This window comes from Crotalus tigris, unplaced genomic scaffold, assembly GCF_016545835.1.
Source record: "Crotalus tigris isolate CLP2741 ecotype Arizona unplaced genomic scaffold, ASM1654583v1 scf7180000017589.2436309, whole genome shotgun sequence".
Lineage (NCBI taxonomy): Eukaryota > Metazoa > Chordata > Lepidosauria > Squamata > Viperidae > Crotalus > Crotalus tigris.
Window position 1 is genome coordinate 1,062,018 of NW_024096495.1, and position 26,772 is coordinate 1,088,789.

Sequence of the window (26,772 nt, forward strand, 5' to 3'; positions counted from 1 at the left end):
AAGGAACTGAGGCATGAAATAAGAAAAAGAGAATGAAATATAGCTAAAACTAATTCATATCTAATCATTCATTACAAATCTCCTTCCTTCCACCACATCCATCCACTATTTCATACATTTGACTTTTGTTCTTCTCATTTCTCTTTTCAGAATTTATCAGTTCCACTCAGCCAATATCATAATTATGTCTGTGTGTGAAGTAAAAATAAGTTTTATCTTCCTAGACTTAAAAATATGCAGAGACAGTAATTGTAGCCTTTATAAAAGTGGACATGTTGAAAAGATTTTGATACATCTAGATAGAATGGTTTTCCAGTTCTAAGAAATGGCTGTAAAAACTGGATCACCAGAGAGGCTGAACAAAACAATAGTCTCTTTGAATTAAGGGACTGAAGAAAAGTGCGAGAAGATCTTGAGCTACAAGAAAAACAAACTAGACTGTTCAATGGAAGCACTAATAATGAAGCTAAATTTTTTAATATTGTGGATATGTAACAGAAAGGTAGGAGTTACTGTAAAAAAGTTTATACCTGGAAAAGTTAATCAAAAAAAGAGGCTGACAAGAGACAAGTTGGCAAGATAATATCACTAATGACACAAGCACAGCCTTACAAGCAATGAAAGAAGCAGTTACTGCAAATCCTGTAAAAATGTCCATCAGATCAAAAGGAGTCAGAAACAACTGAATAGCAAAGTCCAAAACATACAAAAACCTGATATATTTGCAGTTCCTAGCCTGTTCTTGTATTAGTAAACAATTAAACTCTGGATAAATGAAATGTTTCTTATCTTTAACTCTATAATCTAGTCAAGCAATTAAGTCAAAGCCTGCTAAATATTCTTCTCATATAATATTCGTTGATTGAAACACCAAGAGGTAAAAATATAAAAGGGGCTTGCTGAATCTAGTCACAGTAGCAAATCAGATTGCACATTCAAGACAAGACAGGATGACAATAGCAATCTTCTAATTATGATCCCCCAAACCTATGAATTAAAAAAAAGTCCAAGACATTTTCCTGCCTGAAAGGGAGCACGAAATATCACTCTCAGTATCAAGATGCATTCTACACAATGTCAGCCATGTGTCAATAGCTATTGATGATCTTCCTTTTTCTGAATTTTTTTCTGAAAGCTGTTCAGTTTGGTGACCACACCATTTTGTGATAGCAAATTTCAAATGTGATTACATGCTATATTTAGAAGTAGTTTCTATCATTCTGAACCGACAGACTGATTCAGATTCTAGTATCATGAGAAAGGGGGAAAAAACCTATATGCTTTTCCTCCAGCATGCATAAATGTGTGTAATTCAATTATGCATTCTCTTATTCCTCTTTTATGTCTAAGTTATAAAGTCCCAAACAGAATAATATTTGCTTATATGGAAACAGCTGTGCCTTGTTTGGTTTGGTTAACCAATTGGTCCTTTCTTCAAGATTAACAAGATCATTTAAAAAATTCAATAATCAGAACTTGAGACAGTATCCCAGGTTTGGTTACATCATAGAGTTGTAGAATAAAAGCATTAGAATTTTGTCAATTTTAATTTCAGTTCTTTATTGAATAATGGTAGATGGAATCTACCATTTTTACAATGAACTGATATTATATACTATATAGAGCAAACCTCCTTTGGCTCCATATTTGCACAAAACTTTATCACTTTATTATACCCTCTATCTACATTAACAAACATCACTTAAACACTGATATAACATTGATATATATCAAAACTGAAAAAAAAATTAAAAATACACATAGATCAAGGATAGCATAAAAACATGCATTCCAAACATTTTGCTCAGTTACCTCTTGCACCCTTTCATCCAGAATTCAACACCTCTGCAGCCATGCTTAACACACTAATAACCTGTAGTTCTTGCTTTCACTCTTATTTATCATATTTACATCTTACTGTAATCTAAGAACTCTCAGAAGTTTCTAGGATAGGAAAAAATAATTAAAACATTTACAGAATATTAAACATAGCAGTGTCAATTACATATTATTAAATCACCATTAAAACAAACTAATCAGTCATTTCAATAATAATCACAAACACGAAGGCAAAAAATAAAAAGCATCAAAGATGGTATAAACCATAAACTCAGCAAAACATACTCTGGAAAAGTTCCATTTTTAGCATTTTTCTAAACTAATCTTCCAGAAAATTCCACTGAAAAATAGTGCCTCTTGGCTTTGCTCCCTTCACTTCTCAAAAGTGTAGAAGAAGAATGATGTAGTTGATGATGAACTGGTAGGTCAGAGTACTTCAGGGTCAAGCAGGCAGTCTTGCAGGTACTTAGTACCAAGTCATAAATGCCCTTGTAGGTCAAACAAGCATTTTAAATTGAACATAACCAACACCAACCAATGCAGGCCCTGCAATGTTAGTGTTACAGTATATGTTCCCATCATCAGCTTTAGTTGCACTTGTAGTGCCAGCAGAAGTTGGATAAAGGGCCCTCTACCCATGGCTTCTAGTTGATGTTCGAGCAAGAGCCATGAGTCCAGAAACATCCTCAAATCCTAAATTGGTTCTTTTAAAGATATTGCAAGCTTGTCCAGTAACAATACTGGTGTCAACTCCATCTTGCTGCACTTTTAATTTCAGCCTGTTTTCTCCATGCAAAAGCCAGTACAACAGGAATCCAAGTCACAGATGGCAGAGAATACTCTAGATATAACTCCTGCACTTTATGTATATTACCTATGTAATTATATATGTATCATCTATATCTATATAAATAATATTAAGAATGGAAGATTAATGTTTATATTTAATTTGCATTATTTTATTTAGTTATTTATTAGATTTTATACTGCCCATCTTGTCTAGAGGTAGCTTATTGCAGTACTACTTACATTTTGGTCCCTTTCAAGGGGCCATGCCTTCAAATACTTTCTTTTTGTAAGAAGTGTAGTGAAAACTTGCATTAAGATAATCTCCATATATATGTACATCACACATACACAACACACAGTAAGACTATTTAGTATGTTCAAATATGTGTTATATAATAGCTTATACATATGTAATATATAATCTTTGATAATTATCTGGCTTAATAATTTGGTATGATAAAGTTGCATTTACTTCATAAAAATGATAGAACTACTCACCTTTCGATGACATAGATAGGCATTTAATGTAGCTTTTTCGGTCTTGCATTTCTGCTGGCCTACCATTGCTGCTAATGTGCTTTAAATCCCTTTGCATGCACACTTTTCATTTACAAATTGAACAAATATTCTTTTTCCACTTCATAGAAACGAACAAAGGTTTTGCCAAGTTGTACATTATGACTGTTGAAATAAGGTTAAAGATCATGTCAGCATAACTTGCTGGAGATAAGACTATTTGCAATAGGATGACTGAAACTGCTGATCGGTTTTCTCTTTTTCAGGTCTATATGCAATGTTATGGCTTGCTAAGTTATAAAAAAAAGATCTACTCAGATCTCACTGGAGCTGTGCATCAGAAAATCTAACATGCTTATTTCAAATTTCAGTCTAGGAAGCAATTAAGATTTGCACATATTAAAGACCAGACACTAGGATAAAGAACTTAATTTTTAAAGAAAGCTAGTTTGGTCTAGACTCTAGTGGTTAAGATACCAGGCTAGAATGCAAGAGACTATGAGGTTCAAGTTCAACCTTAGCCATAAAAGCCATTTGGGTGACCTTGATTTTAAGATCCTTCATAAGTCTAAGGACTGACTACAAAGCCAATCACTTTCTCTCAGCCCAACTCACCTCACAGAGTTGTTGTGGTAGGGAAAACAGAAGAAGGAAGGTGTGTTGAATATGTTTGTTGCCTTGAGTTATTTGTGAAAATAATAAAATTGGGATAAAAATGAATGAATGAATAAATAAATAAATAATTTCCACTCAAGCAATGATAACAGACAATTTTTGTGTAGCACAAAGCATTGTATTTCAATGCAAATGTGTTAAAATGCAATTCAATTCAGTTTAGAAAATAATCCTAGTAATTAAAAAATAAAAAGTAATGTGATCATAAAGACTAATACAGTAGTACATACATGAAGTTGAATTCTTAAGCACGCGTTCTTGGAGTAAGAATCCCAGTATCTTGGTGAGATGTTTTAACAAGCTTGATAAGTCACGCATAGGACAAGCCTATCCATAATGGAATATAAAACAACTCATTCCTGGTAATGAACAAGCTGTCTGTATTCCTACTAAACTGTATTCCTACTGAACCACAAACCAGCCATCCACATGTAGGTCTAGACTCTAGAATATGGTGCTAAATCCAGCCAGTGTCAGTTGTTTATGTCTTAATTTATTACACAAATTCAGAAAATTAAACCAGGTGAGCAATGTTGTTAGATACTTTATGCCAATATACATGTTGTTAGATACTTTATTGTTAGATACTTTATGCCAATATACATGTTGACTTTGATTGAAATGAGTTTGGAGTTCAACATTAATGGCAATGCACAGATCCTTCATAAGTCTAAGGACTGACTACAAAGCCAAGATGGTTCTATATAGTGTCAGTTTAGTGTGTATAATTAGTGATCTGACTTGTGCATGTCAATTCTTTACCTTCATGTCTCATTATATAAGTGAAGCTAATTCAATAACAGAACTGAAATAATAAATATATACAATAACCCTGTAGCAAAGAGACTGATGGGTGTGTATTAAACTCTATGTGATTTATTTTATATATTTGTACTAAATTCTTTGGAACACTTTAAAGTATATAAAAACACAGTAAACCAAATTCAAACTAATGTAAAGATCAAATTTTGACAAATGACAGCAGAGAAAAATTGTAAATTTAAATTTCACATGCACATTTCAAATGATTAAAAGAGTGAAAGATCAGAGTTATATTAGGATAGGCAATAATGTATTTACAAATCTAACACTTTCCTTTTAGCACTGAGATGTGAATTTAGCCCATGAGTGGGTGGGTGGAGGACAATTTAAAAGAGCAGACTTAGAGTAAAAAGGACACAATTTTATCATTTGCTGTATTGCTTCTGAATAATATATTTAAATATGAAAAAAGTGAAAAAAAGAAAAGGAAAAAAAAAGAGTACTTTTCCTTGTAAGATTAAAGAATCTGAATGAATACAGTGAACCTTGTTAATAAAAATGGTAATAGTAATAGTAATAGTAGTAAAGTTGGAAGGGACCTTGGAGGTATTTCCATAGCAAGGAAGATAAAGCAGGAATGGTTAAATTGATCATTTTATTCAAAGAGGGCAATATATTTAAGTACTTTTTTCATTTGGATATCACTTCTGGATTTTGTACTTGTGATAAAAAAAATGAAATTTTGACTTTGGTTTTGTCGATTAGACAGATTTATCGTTACAGAAATGTGTAGTTATATACTAATGTGTAAAAGCAGAAAAGTTGAGGCTTAGTGTTTTTATCTTGTACTGTGCTAAAAAGAGTCGAAAGTCAACACCTTTTTTTCCTTGTATCTGACTTTTTTCCCCTCCCGCTTTTTTCCTTCCTAATTTCTTATTTCTATTTTTCTTTGTATTTTATACATTAAATAAATATAAAAAATGAATAACATATTTAAATTCAGAGCCCATGCCTGAAAATGAACAATTCGTACTTGTCAATTTCATTGCTCCTGCCCCCTTTTATATAAACTCTTCTTCTATTGGCTTATGGTAAGTCAGAAGCGTCATTCCTTTATTCCTCCTCCTCAGCCGTCCGTGTCACTATCCCAAGACATCTGGAATATAGGAAATTATATAGAAAACGATAGTTTTCCGTAATATTCGCGCGCCCGCTTTCCTTTCTTCAGAAACAGCCGGCTCGCCCACACTCGCTCTTCCTCTTCCCACCCTGAAGCGGAATAGGAAAAACGGATATCGTCATCTGGCTTCTAATTGGCTGTTCGGCCAGCCGGGGCACTTGGGTTTCTTTTCTCGCGCCACTTTCAGGCGCTTTGGCGCGAGAGCGTGAAGTTGAGATCTGGCTTGGGAGGGATCGACGAGACGCGCTTTTATCCCCCTCTCCACCCATCTTCGCTATGGAGCTGAGCGAGCGTCTGCATAAAGACGATTGCCCTGGAGGTTAGCGTGCCTCGGGATGTGGGATGAGGTGGCGGCGGAGGAAAGACTCAAATTGGGTGACTGCTAGCAAAGGACAGAGAGGTTGTTGGTAGACGTGAATGGAAGGTTTAGGCGGTGGGGGGGGGGGCATAAACTGAACCTCTGGAAAATAAATATTTTGGCTTCTCAGAAAGAGGGTGTACCACTGAATTTTTTTTTTTAAATAGGATTTTTTAGGAATTTCTGTGACATAAGACCAGTTTTTAAAATTTCTCAAACCTTTTCAGTGATGCTCCATGAGTAGTGCAGCTCCATGAATGTTTATGTGGGCCTACAGCAGTGTTTCTCAACCTTGACAATTTTAAGGCATGTGGACTTCAACTCCCAGAATTCCACAGCCAGCAATGCTGGCTGTGGAATTCTGGGAGTTGAAGTCCACATGCCTTAAAATTGTCAAGGTTGAGAAACACTGGCCTACAGTCATTCTTAATGACATCGGTGGTGCTTACTCTCAAGGTAAAAGCCTGAGAGCTCAACTTTTGGGAATTACATATCTGTGAAGTTTTTAAATGACTATAATAAGGAAGTGGTTTTCCATTTTTCCATTATTTCTTCTGACATGTTTTTTTCAACTCTAGCCTGTTATCCTGGTATTTCTTTGTCTTCCATCCAAATATTAACTAGTTCTGAATCTGTTTTGCTTATTAAATTAACTAAGCACTGTCATCTAGCTTATTGTCAAGTAATTGCAAAGGTGCGCAGTCTTTAATTCTACTTGTCTTCTAATGGCTTTTTGGCTGATTTTTTTCACTGAAGACTCAAATTTGTCATTTTTATATGAGTGATAGTTTCTTAGGATTTTCAGAGGCATTAAAACTATATTGCTGCAGTTGTATATGGCTGAAATAACAAAAGTTTTCAAGACGTAAGCTTTTGAGATGAAATTAGGTATTGTCAAGATAGGTGAATTTATAAGTATTGTTACAGCTAAATCAGCCATCATAGGCATATTGTGAAAGAAGTATGATAAAATGTTGCAGTTACTTTCTTTTAATCTTGAAGCCCACAGGATTTCTCCCTTCTTCATTTAAGGAAAGAATTCATATTGAAAGCATTGTAATTTAGAGAGGAGTAGATAATGAGATTTTTATGAATTTGAGGAACTACTATGGCAAAAATGAGATAACACTATTCCTGGAATCAGAGCAGAAATGGATTTGAGATAATCTATTTTTGTTAGATGTAAGGTGCTTTATAGCATTCTTACAGATAGATGTCCTGTCTCTGCTTACTGTATATCTTCCAATGAAAGACACTACCATCTCTATAAGTTTTCTACTGCTAATCAGCTCTCACTGTTAACGCCCTCCTATTAAGCAGAAATTTTGTTCTTTGCATCTCATATCAGTTGATTCTAGTTCTGCTTTCTAGAGTAGGGGTGTCAAACTGCCAGCCCGCGGGCCGGATGCATTTTCTGGAAGCCGCGCCCAACCCATTGTCGGCAATGCAAAACTGTCCCGATACATTGCGTGACGTCACGTGACGTTGCGAGTTTGACATGTCTGTTCTAGAGCAACAGAGGACAACTTTGCTGTGTTTTAAAGGCAATTTTCCTAATATTCAGTACATCCAATTTTTTCACTGTTATTCGGAGGATTTGGTAACAACTTGGGTGTTGTCTTTGTTCTTCCATAGATGTGCTTTTAGTTCAGGACTTTTCAACCTTTTCACAGATTGTACCACTTTTAGGATATGACAATATTTGAGTACCACCAGTCGCCTAGCAAGGTGTCAAAAATTTGATGACCAAAAAAGGGAAAAAAGTGATAAAGTACAGGTAGTCCTCAACTTACAACAGTTCGCTTAGTGACTGTTCAAAGTTACAATGGCCCTGAAAAAAGTGACATGAACATTTTTCACACTTATGACTGTTGCAGCATCCCCAGGGTCGATCTACATTTGGATGCTTGGCAACTGATTCATATTTATGATGGTCAGTCACAGTGTCCCAGGATCATGTGATCCTCTTTTGCAAACTTCTGACAAACAAAGTCAATGGAGAAGCCAGATTCACTCCTCCTTTTATATCCTTTCTTCTCTCCCCCTGCTTTTATATCCTTTCTTTTCTCCCCCTCCTTTTATATCCTCTCTTCTCTTCCTTTTTATATTCTCTCTTCTCTCCCTTCTTTTATATCCTCTCTTTCCTTTTATATCCTCTTCTCTTCCCTTTTATATCCTCTTCTTTTCCCTTCTTTTATATTTTCTCTTCTCTCTCCTTTATATTCTCTCTTCTCTCCCCCTTTTATTTCCTCTCTTTTCCATTTTTTTATATCTTCCCTTCTTTTTTAAATATATTTTATTGATTTTTTTACAATGACAATCTTTAGTGCTTAGTAAACAGCGTGTTGTTTGGATTCATATATTTAAAAAACAATTTTTATAATTCCATAATCAATATATTAATTAATAGTTTGTTTCCTTGATCTTCCCTTCTTCCAATAATATTTTCCTTTATCAACATTAGACAGATATAAGTCTTAATATTTTCAATGCATACAAAGTTGGATGTAAACATTTTTTTTGTATTTGTACAAGTAATGACCTCCATATATAACATCTTTTCTGATTGACTTATATTTCAATTGTATTTGTAAAAGTCATCATTAAATGACTATGCATCTTGTTTTCAGAATCACTATGCATCTTATTTTCAGAATTTTTATTTATACTTAATGTCCCCTCAATATTCAGACCATTCTTATCAGTCATAATTTTTTCAAAATTGATTACCTTTAAACAGGGCTTTTTTTGTCATAGAACGCCCAGAATGGAGTTCCGGCACCTTTTTTGGGTGGAACCTTGTAGGCTAGGCAAGGCGGGTTGTATGACGTGTATGAGTTCCGGCATCTTTTTTTTTTTTAAACAAAAAAAGCACTGCCTTTAAATATTCAAACTTTTCATTTCCTTATACCATCCCAATATTTCCATATTTCGTATATTATAAAGATTATATATATCCTATAACAGTGATGGCGAACCTTTTAGAGACCAAGTGCCAAAACTGCAATTTAAAACCCACTTATTTATCATCGGGTGCCAGGTGGGCGTGGTCCACTGGATGGGGAGGCTGTGGTCATGGCAGACTGGGTGGGTATGGCCAGGGTGGATGTGGTCACCTCAATGTTGCTCATGGGGAGGGATGCCTGTGGGGGCCGGGCAGGGTTGGGGGAGATCCAGGGGGTCTCTGGCAGGTGGGAGGTGGGCAGGAGGCTCATTCTGAGGGGTGAGGCAAGGTGAGGCAGGGTGGGGGTGCCATTGTTGCAGGGCGAGGCAGGGGCCGGGGCGGCTGCTGCCTGACACATTGGCCCCCGCACACAGAGGCCAGCGAGCGCATGGGGGCTGACAGTGTCCGTCAGCAGCCACAGCCTGCCGGCCCGTCGACTAGTGCATTCTGGGGCTCTGCAGCCCGCCCCCAGCAGTTCAGAGAAGCCGCCTCTGAGCTGGATGGCCGCCGACAGCTGAGGAGGTGATGCAATGGGTCGTGCCTGGGAAAAGGAGAGCATGTGAGGCCAGGAGGGAGGGGAGGGGGGAGGGAAACCAGCCATGCTGGGATGCATCTGGCCACGTGGGACCTTGGTGAGTTAGCAGGCGGCTGGTTGAAGAGGGACAGTTGCCATCTACAGGTCTCTGAGTGCCGCCTCTGACATGCGTGCCATAGGTTCACCACCACTGTCCTATAACATCCACATATAACATCTTTTCTGATCGGCTTATGTTTCAATTATATTTGTAAAAGTCATCTTGTTAAATCACTATATGTCCTGTTTTCAAAATTCTTATTTAAGCTTAGTTTTTCTTAGTATTCAAATAATTCTTCTTGGTCATACTTCTCTCAAAGTTAATTACCTTTAAATGTGCTAACTTTTCATTCACATACTCCATCTGGTAATTCGATTCAGGTCTCTTGAATCTAACTCTAGCCTTCTTCTTTTGCCAAGTAGCTTTCCAAGTTAGCTTGTCAGAGAATTCCTGTATTTTGGTAAATATTGTTGGGAGCGAGAAAGACAGATTGTATATGATGTACGTTTTTTGTCTCCCAGATTCTAATGATTCTCCTGGCAGCTCTATAATCCATTTTATTAAATCTTTTTTCTTATCCTCAAGTTTGTTTTAAAGTCCTGACAGATAAGATATCTTTTCCATTTTCATTGTTGTGGCAAAATTTTGTAGATTTTTTTCTGTTTGTATTAAGTTTAATTCTCTTCATTTGTAGCTTCCCTGTTTAAGTCACGTCTAGTTTGTATTCTGTTATCTGGTTTGTTTGTTCATTCTTTATTGTCGTTTTCTGATGGTTTTTTATTTGTGATTTTAAATTGAAGATGTGTTCATTTATGTCGTCAAAGAGGTTTTTAATCTTATCATGGTTTGAAACCATTGTCATTTGAATCTGTTGTAGCATTGCATACATTTCCTCTTGGGAAGTATTTATCTCATCTTGGAGAATTCTGCAGATCTCTGATGGTCCAGGCTAGGTCCTTCAGAAGGGAATATTAGGTGTGGTTTCCTGTCACTTTTAGATAGGATTTTGTCTCCTCCCTCCAGGTAGTCTTTTACCAGTACCATTGTCTCTGTGTTTAGCTTTATCAAACCAGCCAATCTTAAAATCCAAACAGCCAAATCTCATATAGTTCTTATCTTTATATATGGTTTTTGTAATCCAATGCATTTCCAATTATCAGGGCATCAATGAAAGCAAACAATTCTTCTGTTCAAAGGTCTTTGAATTATCAACCAGTAAAAATTGCAGCAAAATGTTTTGCCACCTTAAAGCCTTCCAGTAAATTCTCCCCTAGAAGATTAGTGAAGAGTCAAAGTTTTTCTTTCTCTGCAAACAATTCTTGAGATTAGACAACCGTTAAAGTTTTTTTTTTTTGCAGACACTTCTTAAGCTTATGGTGGCCTAATATGTTTTCTTTCTTTGTTCTCAGCAATTTTCTATTTAGCTGAGGGTTATTAAAGTTCAAGGGAACAGATTATTCTTTATTTCTGGGCATCTTGCCAATTTCTGAGTCAGCGTTATACTATTGTTCTATGCTCTAGTTCTCCACTAGATGTCAGTAGTTATTTATTTTCCAACTTTTTTAAACAAAGAATTATTTTTCTTTTTTTAATTTCATCAGGACTCTTTAGGATATAAAATTTTAACAGTTTTCTTAATTTTCAGATTTATCCAGACTATAGTAATATTAATTTAATTTCAGTATATTTCTTTCACCCTTGGAAGTTAATTTGCTGCTTCTGTCCATGGAGGGGTGGGGATGTGATCCCCTCCCTTCACTTTTACAGGATTTCTTGCTCTGGAGATCTTTTCCAAGGAATCAGTTACAAAATAGAAGAGAGAAGATCTATACTCTCACCCAGTTCCAAGCACACTGTTCACCGTTGTTCTGATTTGTGCTCTTGGACTTCGGCTGATGGCGGCTTGGGCTAGACGCTGGTGTGCAGGTAGCCTTTCTCCTGTCGGGTTAGAAAGCTTCCCCAGGATCAAACTGATCGACTGCCATTGTTCCATGTTCATCGGGGTGCCCCTCTTTCTTCATTGCATCTCTGGGGCGACATCAGAGCCATTTAGGGTCCCCTGGGAGGGCAAAACCAGCCGTGGGGTGCGGAGCCCCACAGTCCCTCGGCCGCATTGCTGTGAGGCAGAACCAGAAGTCCCTCTTCTCTTCCTTTCTTTTATATCCTCTTCTCTTCCCTTCTTTTATATCCTCTTCTCTTCCTTTCTTTTATATCCTCTTCTCTTCCCTTTTATATCCTTTCTTCTCTTCCCTTCTTATATCCTCTCTTCTCCCCCCTTTGATATCCTCTCTTCTCTTCCCTTCTTTTATATCCTCTCTTCTCTCCCCCTCCTCCTTTTCTCTTTCGGGCACCTCCAGCTGATTCCTCTCAAGGCTGCGCTCCTCCGTCTCTCTTTTACAGTCCCCTTTTCTTTCCCTGTTGTCTTTTTTCTCTCTCTCTCTCCCTCCAAAGCCTCCTTTTATAGCCTCTCCTCTCTCTCCCCCCTCCTCTTCTCTTCCGGCTTCGCTGCAACCACTGATCCTGGGGCTTCTGTCTCACCCCTATAGCCCTGCAGAAGTGTGCACTGATCCTAGGCTTCTGCCCAGCCTCCATAGCCATGCAGAAGCGCCGATCAGCTGTGGCTGCGTGTGCCAATCCTGGGCTTTTGCCCAGCTCCCATAGCCCTGCAGAAGCGCCAATCAGTTGTAGCTGCATGCGCTGATCCTGGAGCTTCTGACGAGCCCTGACAGCCCTGCAGCTCCAGCTATCTCTCCCTCAGGCTTGTGCAGTGCTGCTACCGCTTCAGCTCATTCCCCTCCCCTGCTACACTTGTCTAGGATCGTCGTGTACCACCTGCCAGGTGCCAAAGTACCATAGGTGGTATGTGTACCACCAGTTGAAAAGCCCTGCTTTAATTGGACAATGATAAACCATGTGTAGGACTAAATGCTATACTCCAAGTGTGAGCTGAGCAGGACATACTTGTCATAAGTTGCAAGACTGTGTTAAGAAATTACAAGATTGAATATATAGCTATAGAGTATTGCAGTGCCAAAATGGCTTTGTCTCTTTAACATATTTTATAAGCATTCTATCTACCCCTTATCTGTATCACTAAGAAAATAGCAAACAGGACAGGGAAGAGTTTCTCTTTCCTCTTTCTACATAAAAGTTGAGAATAATAGCCAAACTCCAACCCTGTCCTATAGAAATCTGCAGCTAGCCACAATGATAAAAATATGATATGCATAGTGATATCACAATGCAAACTTTGTTTTTCATTTTTATTGGTCACAAGTTTGTATATCATGGAATGGAACAGTGACATTATGACAAACATTCATCATTTGTCCACCTAAATATACCTATGGCCTATCTCACTCTGCAAATGTTTCCTGGCTGCTCAAGGATTTCTTTAAGATGGCTAAAGCTCCTTGTAAAAGCTTGAGGGTGGGTGAAGACCCATGCCCTTGGAAATAAAGATACTTATACCCACAACTATTGAGCTATCTTCTATCATCCATATTAGTAGGCTGTAATATATTCCACATTCCATGTTTACAATCCATTGAGGGGTGTGTCTGTGTACATGTGTGTCTAAAGGATTTGGACTGACTTGCTCTTCATCTTCCTCTCATTAGCTCCGTTTTCATGTTAATTATATTTATTTTTGCATTCTTATTACGTAGTGTCGGGGTCTCAGGTCCTATTAGTATCATTCACCATTGTCTGAAATTTTGGGGTATTTTATTTGTGGGTTTCATGCACAAAACTAACTCTTCATATTTGCTCCAAGGATTGTTCTCGGCGCTGTTCCTCTGAAGGGGAAGCTAAATGAACTAGTATGATACTGTCTGATAGTGTCTGTACGGAGGCATAAACCAATATATCCTATTTTAGATCTTGAATCTTTTGTAGGCTTGTAGAAAAAGAATTCTGAAAAAGGCAAAAAGTAGTGTCTTAATACATTTAATTACAAAATATATTCAATAAAAGTTGACACTAAAGATTTATTAATACATTGAAACACTGAAATACTTCCTTTTACAGAGCATTTCCTTTTTAAATTTAAGATTTGGTATTATTTAGTTTTATTGTATGCAGTAGCAGTCTTTCTGATACATTTTTATTTGATTTTTCTATAAGGTAAGAAAGTTAGTGTATAATTCAACGAAGTTGCACATATTAACGCACAGCATTTTGTTTATTTCCTTTGTAGTTTCAGTGGGTAGAATTCTAATCAACAGATCTTTTGTCTCTCATTGACACTGATATTTATTATCAATAAAGTTTTCACCTTGTATGTGTGTCTGTTAGGTAGTTATATTCCCACATTTGTTCTTAATGTTATCAATTATTCTGTTTTTCAGAAATCACAAATACTGCAAACCTTGCATCTTCACGTTTACGTCGTGAGAAAAAATTTAAAAAAGGAAGGCAAGAAGCTCTGGAACGCCTGAAGAAGGCAAAGGCTGGTGAGAAAATAAAATATGAGGTAACTAAAAAGTTGTTTTAGACTTCCGGTGGTGATGTCAAGGTGGTGCAGGGGAAAGAGGACAGTCTCCATCCTCTAACTCTGAATTTTTCACATTTGGAGACCCTTCGGGGGCGCAAAAAGTCTGGAGGGTTATGCGCGAAAAGGGTGAAGCCTTGGGAGGAGTGAGGTGAGAAGCAATCAACTAGTACGACGAAAGGAAACCCCTTAAATTCAATGTGAAAACATCTATTATTGTCAGATGGCAGATTTGAGGCCATGACAAACCACAGAGGATGCGGAAGCAAAGATATACTTAATTGACTGTGTCATTGAGTGAGTTTAAAAATTATGAAACTATTCCAAAGTAATAGAAAAGTCTAAAAGATTTACTAGTCTGCTAGTTTTGGTGTTGGAAGGAAGCTCAGCTGGAGAGGGAATCCTTAGCGCAAGCGGTGACCCGGCGGGAAGAGCCGTGAGTCAGCAATTAAAAACAACCAGAGGATTAACAGGAGGGAGACAAAAAAAGAAAAAGAAATCTTGTGGTGAACGTTTTAGCGCAGAACGAAGAAGATAGAAGATTGAGGAAGGAGAGGTCGAGAGATGGTGACGGAGGAGACAGCCGAGTGATTGGGAGGAGACAAACGAAAGGAGACGACCGGCAGGCAGACAGCTGGAACTGCGGAGAAAATGGCGATCTGAGAAGGACGGAGACGTAATGAGTTTAAGAAGACTGGAAAAAGTGAGGTCGGAGAAGGAAGGAGGAGATAGTTTTGGAAATTCGGGATGACGAGAGGACGTGATATGGGGGAGAAAGAGAAAGTGAGGTTGGTGGAGAAAGGAGGAGATAGTTTTGGACGTGTGGAAAGTGAAGGAGACAGTGAGAGGACGTAATACGGTGGGGAAAGTGACAGGAACAGATAGAAAATTGGAGTCCTAGAGAGACTGTTAAGTTTGGAGAAAGTGAGGTCGGAGGAGAAAGGAGGAGACAGTTTTGGATGTGCTGAAAGTTTGGAAAATGAAGGAGACGGTGAGAGGACGTGATACGGTGGTGAAAGTGAAATGAACGATAGAAATTTGGAGTCCTAGAGAGACTGTGTAAGTTTGGAGATAGCGAGGTCAGAGAAGAACGGAGGAGGTAGACCTGAAAGTTTGGAAGGCTTGGAAAGTGAAGGAGACAGCGAGAGGACATAACACGGTGGTGAGAGACAGGAATGGATATATGGACAGACAGTTGATGGCATAAGATAGGAGAAGAAGCCTGGAGTCCTAGAGAGACTGTGTGTTAAGTAAGAAAGAGAAAAAAAAGTGAAGAGGGGTAGAGAAGGAGGAGAGAGGTCTGGAGGTACGGTGAAAGTAGATATAGATTTAGAAAAGGAAAGAAAGAAGAATTGTAAGTCTAGAATAAAAGGGTAAAGCTAGATAGGTTGTTAGCTAAATAAAGAGATATTAAGAATAGAAAATATTTGACAAAAAGGATATTAAAATGACAACATTGAGAACAGGAAAAAAAACAATATCAAGTTTAGTATTGACACCTTCATCTCCACCAGGTCAGAGAACAATAGAAGGGATGTTTGGGACTGAAAAACAAAGCATAATGTTAAATATGCAAATCCTGCAGACAACTCTACTAACCATTCAAGAAACAATGCTAAAAATGCAAGAGACAATGTCCAAGAATCACATAGAAATGAGAAGTGATATGAACAAATTAGATAATAAGATTGAAATGATTCAACAAACAATTGAGAAAAATGAAGAAAGAATACAGACAGTAGAAGTAGGATTGGATAAAATAGAGAAAAAAGTTGATACAGTAGATAAAAAATTGATGGGAATCAACAGAAAAATGGAAGAATCGATCATACATCTGGAAATGGATAGGGCGGCGTTCTATCTAAGATTCCACAACATGAAAGATAAAAAGAGGATTTGGGTACAATTATGGTAGGGCTGTTAGCTGAAGTTCTACAAAGGGATAAGCAAGAGGTATTGTTAGAAATAGATGAGGTGTACTGAATTCATACTAACTACGCCCGAAGGAATAGACTCCCATGAGAAGTACACAAGATTCACCAGAAAAAAAGTTAGAGACAGAATATATAAGATTACAAGAGAAGATCCAATAATTTACAAAGGTATAGAAATTCAAACATTAAAACAAGTCCCAAAGAAAGTGAGAGAACAGAGAAGAGACTATAGATTTCTCAGTGTGCATCTAATCAAAAGAAGCATACCATTCAGATGGTTAATCACCGAGGGGATATTAATAACATAGCAAGTGAGGAAGATTAAAATAGATAGCTTAGACAAGGCAAGAGATTTCTATGAACAGCTAGAAGGTGAAGAAGGAGAGAATAGTAGTAAAGAAGAATCAGAATCAATCTAGAAGTCAGGAAGAGCAGCAACAGGAGTTAAAAGAAAGAGAAAGAGAGATAGAAAGTAAGGAGGTAAAAAGACAAAGGAAAGAAAGAGGAATAGGTTTGAGAACAAGACACACAAGTAAAATAATGGAAAAGGAGATTAGATTAATATCAATCAATGTCAATGGATTAAATGCACCAGCTAAAAGAAAACAAATATTAACAAAATTAGTTAAACAAGATGTAGATATAGCTTGTCTACAAGAAGTACTCGTAAAAGATCAATACAGAAAATATTTGGAATTCCCGAAATTAGGAGTACTATATACATCATTAATGGAACAAAAACAGAGAGGAATGTATATATTAAGAAAGGAATTAAAGCCAAATTAAAATACCAAGATACAGAGGGAAGGGTACTAATAATAGAACTACAAATGGAACAAAAATCATGGCTGTTGGTGACAATTTATGCTCCGAATGAGAATCAAAAAGATTTCTTTAAAAACTTACATGAAAAACTTATAGAAATTGGACAAGGAAATATCTGTATAATAGGAGATTATAATGTGGTAATGAATGTAAAAAAGGATTATATTAGTAATGCGAAAAATAAAAAGAAAAGGAAAACACTACCAAGGACGTTTTTTGAGTTGATACGTGAATTCAATTTATCTGACCAATGGAGGAAATGGAACCCCATGAAAAAGGAATATACCTTTTTTTCGAATCCACATAAATCGTGGTCTTGGGTGGACCTGGCGTGGATGAATGGGGAGATAGGACAAGATTTGGAAACAACAGAAATAATGCCAAATACATGGGCCGACCATAACCCTCTGAAAATAGTCTGGACTGGTCAGAAAAAAGTAAGGAGAAGGTGGACACTAAATGCCCAAATTTTGAAGGAAAAATAATTTATCACAAGGATTAGAAAAGAAATGGAATTATTTTTTAAAGAAAACACTAAACAACAAACATCACTACAAATTATATGGGACACTGCTAAAGCATATTTGAGAGGCATAGCAATAGCTTATACAGCTAGAATTGTTATTCTAAAATTATTGTTTTAATTTTGTACGCCGCCCTGAGTCCCTAGGGATTGGGCGGCATATAAATTTTATTTATTTTATTAATAAATAAATAATAAATTAATAAATAGAAAAAATAAGGTGAAAAGACAAACATAAAACATACTTCAGGAAGAGATTAAAAAATTAGAATCTAAATTACAAAGGGAACCCCAGGATGAAATGATTAAAGAGGAAATGGTTTTGGCGAAACATAAATTAAATATGGTAGAACAAGAGGAGATGGCAAGAGAATTGAAAGTAGCCAAACAAAACTTTTTCGAACATGCAAATAAGCCTGGGAGATGGCTCGCTTATAAATTAAAAAAAGAGAAATAAAAAAGATTCATTCAGGAACTGCAAGACGAAAACGGAGAATTGCAATATAAAATGGATAAAAAGAAAAAAATAATTCAGAACTATTTTGAGTTACTATACAAAAAAGAGGAAATAGAGAAGGAGAATATAAAACAATATTTAAAAGTCAATGGTTTGTCGGAATTAAAAGGACAGAGAATTATTGAATAAGGAAATAACAGCTATGGAATTAAGAACCTCAGTGCAAAAACAAAAAAATAATAAAGCCCCAGGGGCAGATGGTCTACCAGGGGAAGTGTATAAGACTCTGTATGAAGATTCGGAAATGACATTATTAGATATATACAATGATGTGTTGGAGAAAGCCAAATTACCAGATTCCTGGACAGAAGCAAATATAACTCTTATTCCAAAAGAAGACTGACCCCAAACAGATAAAAAATTATAGGCCAATCTCGTTGTTGAATTCAGATTATAAAATTTTCACTACTATAATTGCGGAATGATTGAAAACAATATTAAATCAAACAATACATCCAGATCAAAATGGTTTTTTACCCTCAAGACAAATTACGAATAACACAAGAATGGTGTTAAATGTCCTGGAATACTATGAAGCACACCCCGATAAACAGGTAGCATTAATATTTTTAGATGCCCAGAAAGCATTTGACAACCTTAATTGGCAGTTTATGTTCCAACAGATAGAGGATATGAAATTTGGAGGGAAGTTCGAGAAAATGATAAAGGCAATATATAAGATACAAAGGGCTAGACTAGAGTGATAATCAATGGGGAGAACACAGAGAAAATTGAAATAAATAAAGGAGTAAGACAGGGATGCCCAATGTTGCCTCTACTTTTTATTTTAATGTTAGAAGTGCTACTAACCCAAATTAGAACCAATAAAGAGATAAAAGGATTAAAGGTTAAAACAGAAGAATATAAGACACAAGCATTTGCAGACGATTTGGTATTTTTTTATAGAGGAACCACTAGAGAGAGGAAATATTCTAATAAATGAAATAGAAAAATATGGGATAGTGGCAGGACTAAAAATCAATAAAGAAAAGACTAAAATGTTAGTAAAAAATTTAACTGAAAGACAAAAAGGAAATTAGAAGGAAATTTGGGATTGCGAATTGTAAAAAAAATTAAATATTTAGGAATTTGGCTTACTATAAGATGTTCTTCAATAAAAGAAGACAATTATAAAAATTGATATTACAAATGAAAAAAGATTTAGAAACTTGGGGAAAATTACAATTATCACTGTTAGGAAGGATTTCAGTGACCAAAATGAATATTTTACCAAAATTATTATATCTATTTTAGACAGTTCCAATAAAATTAGAGAATTTTTTTTGAGGAATTAAATAAAATGATAAATAAATTTATATGGTTGGGTAAAAAAGCACGAATAAACGTTAAAGTGTTACAGAATAGTAGAAGTAGAGGTGGCCTTGGGCTCCCAAAATGGGAAACTTACTACCAAGCAGCAGGATTACTTTGGATTAGGGATTGGATAAATTTAGAAAATAAAAGGGTTTTAACAATTGAGGGACATAATTTACAGGCTCGTTGGCATGTCTTTCTATGGGGAAATTATAAGAAGTCACACACATATTTTTACTGGCACCAGATAAGAGATGCGCTGATTTGGACATGGGAAAAGGTTAAAAAGAAATATTATACGAAAATACCAAATCAGACCTCACCGATGGAGGCAATAATCCACCCAAATACACTGGACAAAAAAAAGATGACAAGATATAAAGAACTACTAGATGGTCAAGGAAAGCTCAGATCAAGAGAGGAATTAAAAGAACAGGGAATAATTATTGATTGGTGGCCATACTTATAGATACAATCAAAATATAGCAAAGATATGGAAGAATATGGAATAAGTCGGGTACCACAGCAATTGGACAAAATATTGACAGGTAAGGAAGGAAAATTTTTAACAAAAACCTACAAACATTTATTAGAAGTAGAGTTAGCAGAAGAAATAGTAAAAGGTCCAATGATTGCTTGGGCAAGGAATATAGGTAGAAATATAGAATTAGAAGAATGGGAAAGAATATGGAACATAAATTGCAAATTAACACTCTCAACCGCATATAAAGAAAACCAATATAAAATGTTCTATAGATGGCATTTAACACTGGCAAGATTGGCTAAGATATATAAAAGTATGAATCTGGACTGTTGGAAATGCAAAAACAAAGAGGGAACATTCTATCACATGTGGCAATGCCCAAAGCAACGATTTATTGGGAGCAGATAAGGAGATGGATACAGGAAATAACAGAAGAACGAATTGCACTTAAACCCGAATTATTCTTATTAGGCATAATTAACCCAAAGATGAAAAAACAACTTCAAAACATCATTGTACATATAATAACAGCGGCACGCATTGCATATGCGCAATGCTGGAAAGGAGAAAACACTAACAAAGGATATGATTATTTACAAGATACTAGAATGCGCTGAGATGAAAAAGAAAAAGAAGCTACAGAATTTTATGAGATATGGGACAAGTGTTACAACTTGTTAGAACTGAAGAATAAAAAAGTATGAGAAGTGATGTAAATAATTGTAAATGTAAAAGATATAGGACACAGTACTGTTAAGAAAAAATGTATTTTGTATTTTGTTTTTTGTAAAGTGAAAAAGGAAAAATAATTTTTTTTAAAAAGTTGTTCTAATTTCAGTTTTTTTTAACCAATGTAGGCATGTCACTTCCATATTGTTTTGTGAGTGAATCTGTGTGCATGTGCCCATAGACATTTTTTTTATCAGAATTTATATTTATTAACCCAGTTTTAGGAACTGGTACTCTTCAAGATGGATCATAGCACCCATCCCCCCTATAGCTGTGATCATGCTATCTTGAATGTTGAGACTCATAAGTGAAGAATGCTGTGTAGGAGAAAGAAACTACTACTAAGTGTAGGTCTCTTATTTGTATGTATATATTTAAATGTATGAAAATATGAAAATGCCCTGTAAGCATCAAGTTGACTCCTGGTGATTGCATCTACATGTTTTTCATGGCAGTGTTACTGAAACAATTGGCTGTTGCTTTTTAGGCTATTTTTTCAATTTATCAGTTTGGGCAATAAACATGTAACCTGAAAATGGTTCTATATCCAAATACTAACCATGTTGACTCTACTTAGTTTCTGAGATCAACTAAGATTAGGAAGTTGCTATAGCCAGGTTAGGTATATCTATTTAAATAATTATCCCAATATTGTCAAAATATCAGAATCTTATTTTCTATTTGTTGTTGTTTTTTTAAAATAAAGTTAAAGTAATTATTTTCTTTTTGTAGGTTGAGGAATTTGCAGGTGTTTATGATGAAATTGATGAAGAACAATATTCTAAGATTGTCAGAGAACGCCAGGATGATGACTGGATTGTGGATGATGGTTTGTAAAATTGATTTTTTATCTTCAGGCTGATACTAAAACTGTTTTTCCATTCATTTTCTGGCAATATGGTTTAAACAAACTTTGTTATTTTTAAAAATAATTATGTTTTATAAAATTTGCCTCAATCTCTTGTGTGTATCTAAAGGAAAACCAATAAACATCAATCAGTGGCACTAATTGAACTGTTGTTCTGGCAATCGATTCAACTTGATTTGTATAACAACATTGCCTGATTCTATTATTCTGGTTATTGTTCTTATACTTCAGCTCTAATATTAGGAACAAAGGTAGAATTCTCTTAAAACAGGCATAGTGAGAGAACAATTGGTTTAGCCCCTTGTCATTAGAATTTTTTTTTGTAGAAGTCTAGAATAAATGAATATGTCTTAAAATAATAGAAGAAAACTGAAATTATAGTTAGTTCATTTAACAACCATTTGAAGTTACAAAAGTGCTGGAAAAAAGTGACTTACGTCAGTCCTCACACTTATAACTGTTGCAGCATCTCCACAGTCATGTGATCAAAATTCAAGCGCTAGCAATTAGCCTGTATTTATGATGGTTGCAGCATCCGGGATCACATGATCACTATTTGCGATCTTCTCAGGGGGCTTCCAACAAACAAAGTCATTGGGAGAAGCTGTTTTCATGTAATGACCATCTGATTTGCTTAAAGACCACATTAAGCAATTGTCCCAATTGTGATAATCGAGGACTACCTGTATATAAAACTGATTTGAATAAAGAAATTGCTTAGATGGCAGGAGTAAGATAATCAGTTTCTCCTGAGTATTTGGCTTGATTTTTATAGCTGGTTGTGCTGCTGTAGCTAAAAATGGTTATGTGGTTGGTTTGCTAAGTTATCATCTACCGAGTCATTTGTGAAGATATATCTACATTTTAAGATGGTTAACAGAAAGAAAATATTTTTTTTCTAGTGCAAGATCAAGAATATGAGAAATGTCAAGAATTAGAAATGACAAGTTGGTTTTTATTTGTGAGAGTGAGCCAATAGATTATAAAGATGCATTTGTCCATCTGACCAGATTATAATTACTAAAATTTTAGAGTGTGCAGAAATGGATAGACTAACATTAGAAATGAAAGAAAAAGATGATTCAATTTATCTTAGAACTTGGGAAAAATTTTTTATCAAAGGTTAGAGACACGTTAGATCTTGAAGGATTCAATATTTTAGAATAAATGACTGATTTTTAATCGAGTTCTAACTAACATTTTGATGATATGATTATTTTTCTTGATTTACTGATTCTCATTTGTTGATTTTGATTGTTAGGATTTTTTGAGATTTTATTAGTAGTGTTTACTTAATAGATCAACGTATTTGTTTACTAATTGTTTTTAATATGTTATAGTCTAAGCTTTGGTAAAAATGGTTGAATATGAAAAAATAATAAAAATAAAGATAAAGACTGCAGGGCCCCCTTGTAATCCAAATGGCAAGACTTTGAATTGATAGCACCCCATGGGGCAGTTAAATGCAGTCTTCCATTCGTCCCCTTCCTTAATTCTCACGCGATAGTAAGCTTCCCTTAGGTCTAGTTTAGAAAAAAAATTCCCTTTCGATAGGTGTGACAGCATGTCTTTCATGAGGGGCAGAGGGTATAGGTTGCTTTCACTGATTGTATTCAGGGCCCTATAATCCACGCATAAACGTAAAGAGCCATCCTTCTTCTCTCTAAAAAGGACCGGGGCAGCCACTTTAGGCTTGGCTGGCTCAATGAAACCTCTCTCCAGGTTTTTTTTTATAAATCTTTCCATTTCCTCCTTCTCCTTTGGGCTCATGGAGTATAATCTGGGCTTCGGGAGTTTTGCCCCAGGCTTGAATTCAATGGTACAGTCTGTGGGTCGGTGGGGGGGGAGCTCATTCGCCCTCTCCTCACTGAAGACTTCAGCAAGGTCTCTATATTCCTCTGGTATTTCTGTTAATCTTTTTTCCTCTCCTATGGATGCTTTTTCTATTCTTGATTGTGGTAGCCTCCCTTGGGGTTTTAAGTTCATAGGGTCCCCCTTCGGGACTTTGATTTCTGTTGTCCTCCAATTTACCCAGGGAGTTCCATTTTTTCAACCATTCCATCCTAGAACATTGGGCATTCCATAATGGGTCACCACAAAACGTTATGTCCTCTCATGTTTGCCCAGGGAGCAGGGTGTATTGAGTGAGTGGCTGGGTAGCTGGCACCCCCCTGCTATGGACATCTAAACTGGCCAAATGAGAATTGGTTGTTCCAGGTCTCCTGGATGGGATGCCCAGATCCCCTCTAGTGTTGGGACTAATGAGCAGCGGGTGCAGCCAGAGTTATTAAGGACCTTTCACCTTCACAGCTTCGGGCATGGGGGCGGATATATAGTCACTGTTTGAAGATGGGTGTGATGCGTCCACTTACCAGGGGTTCGCCTTCCGAGCTGTCATATGAGGCATCCACCGTCCCTGTGGTGTAGGCTGGAGTTCTTTCCCCTTGGTGAGCAGAGGTGGGGTTTTCTGCAATTTCCATCATTTTCATGGCTGTTTCTTTTGGCTTAGCTGAATACCCTCTGGGTTTGTTGATTGGGGATCTGTCTGGGTTGTGCTGGGGGGCCTTTGAGCGGCATTCTACAGCTCGATGCCCTTCTCTTCCGCACTTGAAACACCCCATCTGCTTCTTGGCTGTAGCCCGATGATTTCACCGGTTGTGTGTCAGCTCAGGCGGGGGGGGCGGCTCCATTGTTTTCCTCGGCGGTGCCTCTTCAATATGTCGATCTCTGCTTCCTCTGCCAAGACGTACCATTCCTCAAGTCGATGTGGGTCCCCTCGGGGCAGGCAAGCATCATATAGATCATAGTTTAGTCCGTCTTTGAAAATGGCCAAGGAGGATGTCTTCTGGCCAATTCAGTTTGCTGGCAATGGCCCGGAATTCTTGTGTATATTCGCCACCGGGCGTTTGCCTTGCCTCATCGTTTTATCCTTTCACGGGCTTTGCGATCAGCCAGGGGGTCTTCAAATCGTCTTCTCAAAGAGGACATGAAACGGTTGAAGTTACTGAGTTCTGGGGCATTGGAGTCATGCAGTTCACCACCCAATCTGCAGCCGGTCCATCCAGGGCAGATTGCACGATCCGGATGCGGGCTTTGTCGCTGGGGATGTCCTGCCCGTATTCCTCCATGTAGCTGAGGACTTGGGTTAGGAAAAACCCCAAGCGTGTTGGCTCCCCTTTGAATTTCACCTCCAACGGTGGACGTCTTGGAATGGATCGGTACCTCCGTTGTGGTGGTAGTGTCTTCCGTCCAGATTGCCATCTGTGGTCCGGTAGGGGGTGGGGGCTACTGGATCAGTAGATGTCCCCGGGGTTGCAGGTTCCACGTCCCCCTCGGTGTCTCTCCCTTTGCGGCTCCAGGAGCTGGGGCGGCCGTAGGGCTCAGGATTCTCCTCTCCTAGGGAGCTGAGAGTTCTCTTCATCAGGTCAATAGCTTTCTCTAGGATCCAGTCTGAGTACGGTGCCCAGCTTCCTCCCTCTTCACTTGCGTGCAGGGATTTCTCCATCTCCTGCTTCCATTCTGGTTGCTTGGTCCCCCGTCTCAGGGTCACCTTTCTTGATTCCTTTCTCCACTCACTTTTCTTTCCAACGCCCATTGACCAGCGAGGCTTGTGGTCCCGTGTCTCCACCACTTCTTCTCCTGAGGAATCTGACCTCTCGGATCCCAACATCTGGCAAGGTTCCAACTGGGTCAGCGGCTCTCTTTCCAGGGAGTTTTCCCCCTCTCTTGCTCCATTGTCTGACATGGTAAATTTTTGCAAAATCCCCCGGCAAGGGTCTCCCTTCCAGGTGGATTAATTTTGCAAGTCCTGTCTAATGTAAGGACCCACCCCACTTTGCATCTTAAGAAGACAGAACTCTTGGAATAATTCTTCCAACAGGAATCCTTTATTAAGAAGAAGTGGTTGCAGGCGTGCTAGACAGGACTTGGGGTCCAAGCTCTCCCATTCAAGGTTTTAAGGGGTTCCCCAGTAGTCCCACCCAATCACCCCCCTTTCCAGTGATAGTTTCAGGCATCACAATTCCACCCCTTTATTCCTTTCTTCCGTCTGGATGGAGACTTCAGATAAACTACATGAAAGGTAAATAGCCCCCTTTGTTATGGTAAGGTTCTTTGGTGCTAACTACATTCAAACTCTTTGAGGTCGCAATAAACACATTCAGTTCCTTAGAAGTATACTGAAGGAAGTGAGGGCCATAAAACCCCTTTGTTCTCCCCCTTCTCTCCCTCTTATGGCAGAATCCAGAGAAGGCAGAATTGGGGTTTTCTATGTTTGATAATTAAAGATGAAATATAATTGGATTCTGACAATGCATTTGTATCTTTGTATTTTTATAGGAGTTTAGCATTTTGTAATAGTATTTCCTTTTTAATTTTACCTTTAGAACAAGCCTTTTAGATAGGCTGAGGATAGTGATTAGAGAAAGATAACCTAAGGAATTGGAACATGGATCTCCCTGGAATTGTTCCAACCATCTAACCACTATCACAGGCAGTCTGCCCAATAGTTGTGGAAAATTGTAGTTCAGCGTCATTTGAAAAAATACAGGGTTGTTATTCTACTGCTTCAAAATGATGGAAAAATCAAGTGAATCTGGATTAATTTGCCTAAGTACAACTTTTAATGCAAACTATAGCAACTTGGTTGTAAAAGGTGACATTTTTTCATAGATGGGGTCGGTTATGTAGAAGATGGCAGGGAGATTTTTGATGAAGACTTAGAAGATAATGCTCTTAATGCTGACAAAAAACGTGAGTACATTTTTTTCAGCAACTTTCTCCAATATATGCTGTTATTAATATATTAAGTATTGGGTAACTGCCTTAAGTAACTTAGCCATTGGGAAAAATGCTTAAGAAAGTAATAGTCCATCTTTGGATGCTCTTGAAGAAAAACAATTTTCTAGAACTGTTTCTGTCTAGGTTCAGAAGTACTTTGGTAGCATGTTGGCTTATGTATTTCTATATTCTTGCTTATTTTCTCTGTATTTTTTGATATTTGACTGATTGCCCCTCTAAGCTGGAACACATTGTTTTAATTCTATTTGAAAGACTGATAGCAACAGGAAGCCCTGAATCTTGTCGTTATGAAGTATTGTTTTGTCTTCAATACTATTATCTGCATGAAATTGCTGGGATAAGGAATTCAAAACGTGACTTATTTCATATCAATATTACATTTGAATTGGGAGAGGCTGTGCATCTTCTAGGCTAGGTTAACGTGTTTGGCTTCAGAGAGCAGTATGATGGCTCTGAACAATGGGAAGATGGAACCTTATCAGTGAGTAGTGCCCATTCCTAGGAAACAGGGCATGTTTATATGATGTGATTATATTGCCTGTAAATAAATGGGAAAGAGCCAGTTTCGTTAAGGCATTAAGCTAGAAACAGGAGACCATGAGTTCTAGTCCTGTATTAGGTATAAAATCATCTGAGTGACTTTGGGCC

The 26,772-nt window shown here is 37.2% G+C and overlaps 2 protein-coding genes across 7 annotated transcripts in view; one reads left to right on the forward strand and one right to left on the reverse strand.

The window, feature by feature from the left end:
- Positions 1-5,843, reverse strand: part of PCYT1B (phosphate cytidylyltransferase 1, choline, beta) — a 41,249-nt gene extending 35,406 nt beyond the window's left edge. Inside the window, exons 1-3 of one of the 3 annotated variants that reach the window (XM_039363202.1) lie at positions 5,615-5,843; positions 3,760-3,821; positions 3,127-3,309 (exon numbers count right to left, since the gene is read on the reverse strand). In XM_039363202.1, the coding sequence (XP_039219136.1) occupies positions 3,127-3,192 (66 nt within the window). In that variant the 5' untranslated portion in view covers positions 3,193-3,309; positions 3,760-3,821; positions 5,615-5,843. Of the gene's footprint in view, positions 1-3,126; positions 3,310-3,759; positions 3,822-4,049; positions 4,122-5,614 lie in introns of those variants that run through there. The other 2 variants (XM_039363195.1, XM_039363210.1) reach the window with 2 other exon arrangements.
- A 66-nt stretch (positions 5,844-5,909) lies between these two features.
- The window catches only part of POLA1 (DNA polymerase alpha 1, catalytic subunit), a 274,677-nt gene continuing 253,814 nt past the window's right edge, over positions 5,910-26,772 (forward strand). For 3 of the 4 annotated variants that reach the window (XM_039363127.1, XM_039363155.1, XM_039363137.1), the window contains exons 1-4: positions 5,910-6,080; positions 13,988-14,112; positions 21,189-21,285; positions 25,996-26,076. In XM_039363127.1, coding sequence (XP_039219061.1) covers positions 6,038-6,080; positions 13,988-14,112; positions 21,189-21,285; positions 25,996-26,076 — 346 coding nt within the window. In that variant the 5' untranslated portion in view covers positions 5,910-6,037. Of the gene's footprint in view, positions 6,081-11,433; positions 11,565-13,987; positions 14,113-21,188; positions 21,286-25,995; positions 26,077-26,772 lie in introns of those variants that run through there. The other variant, XM_039363146.1, reaches the window with a different exon arrangement.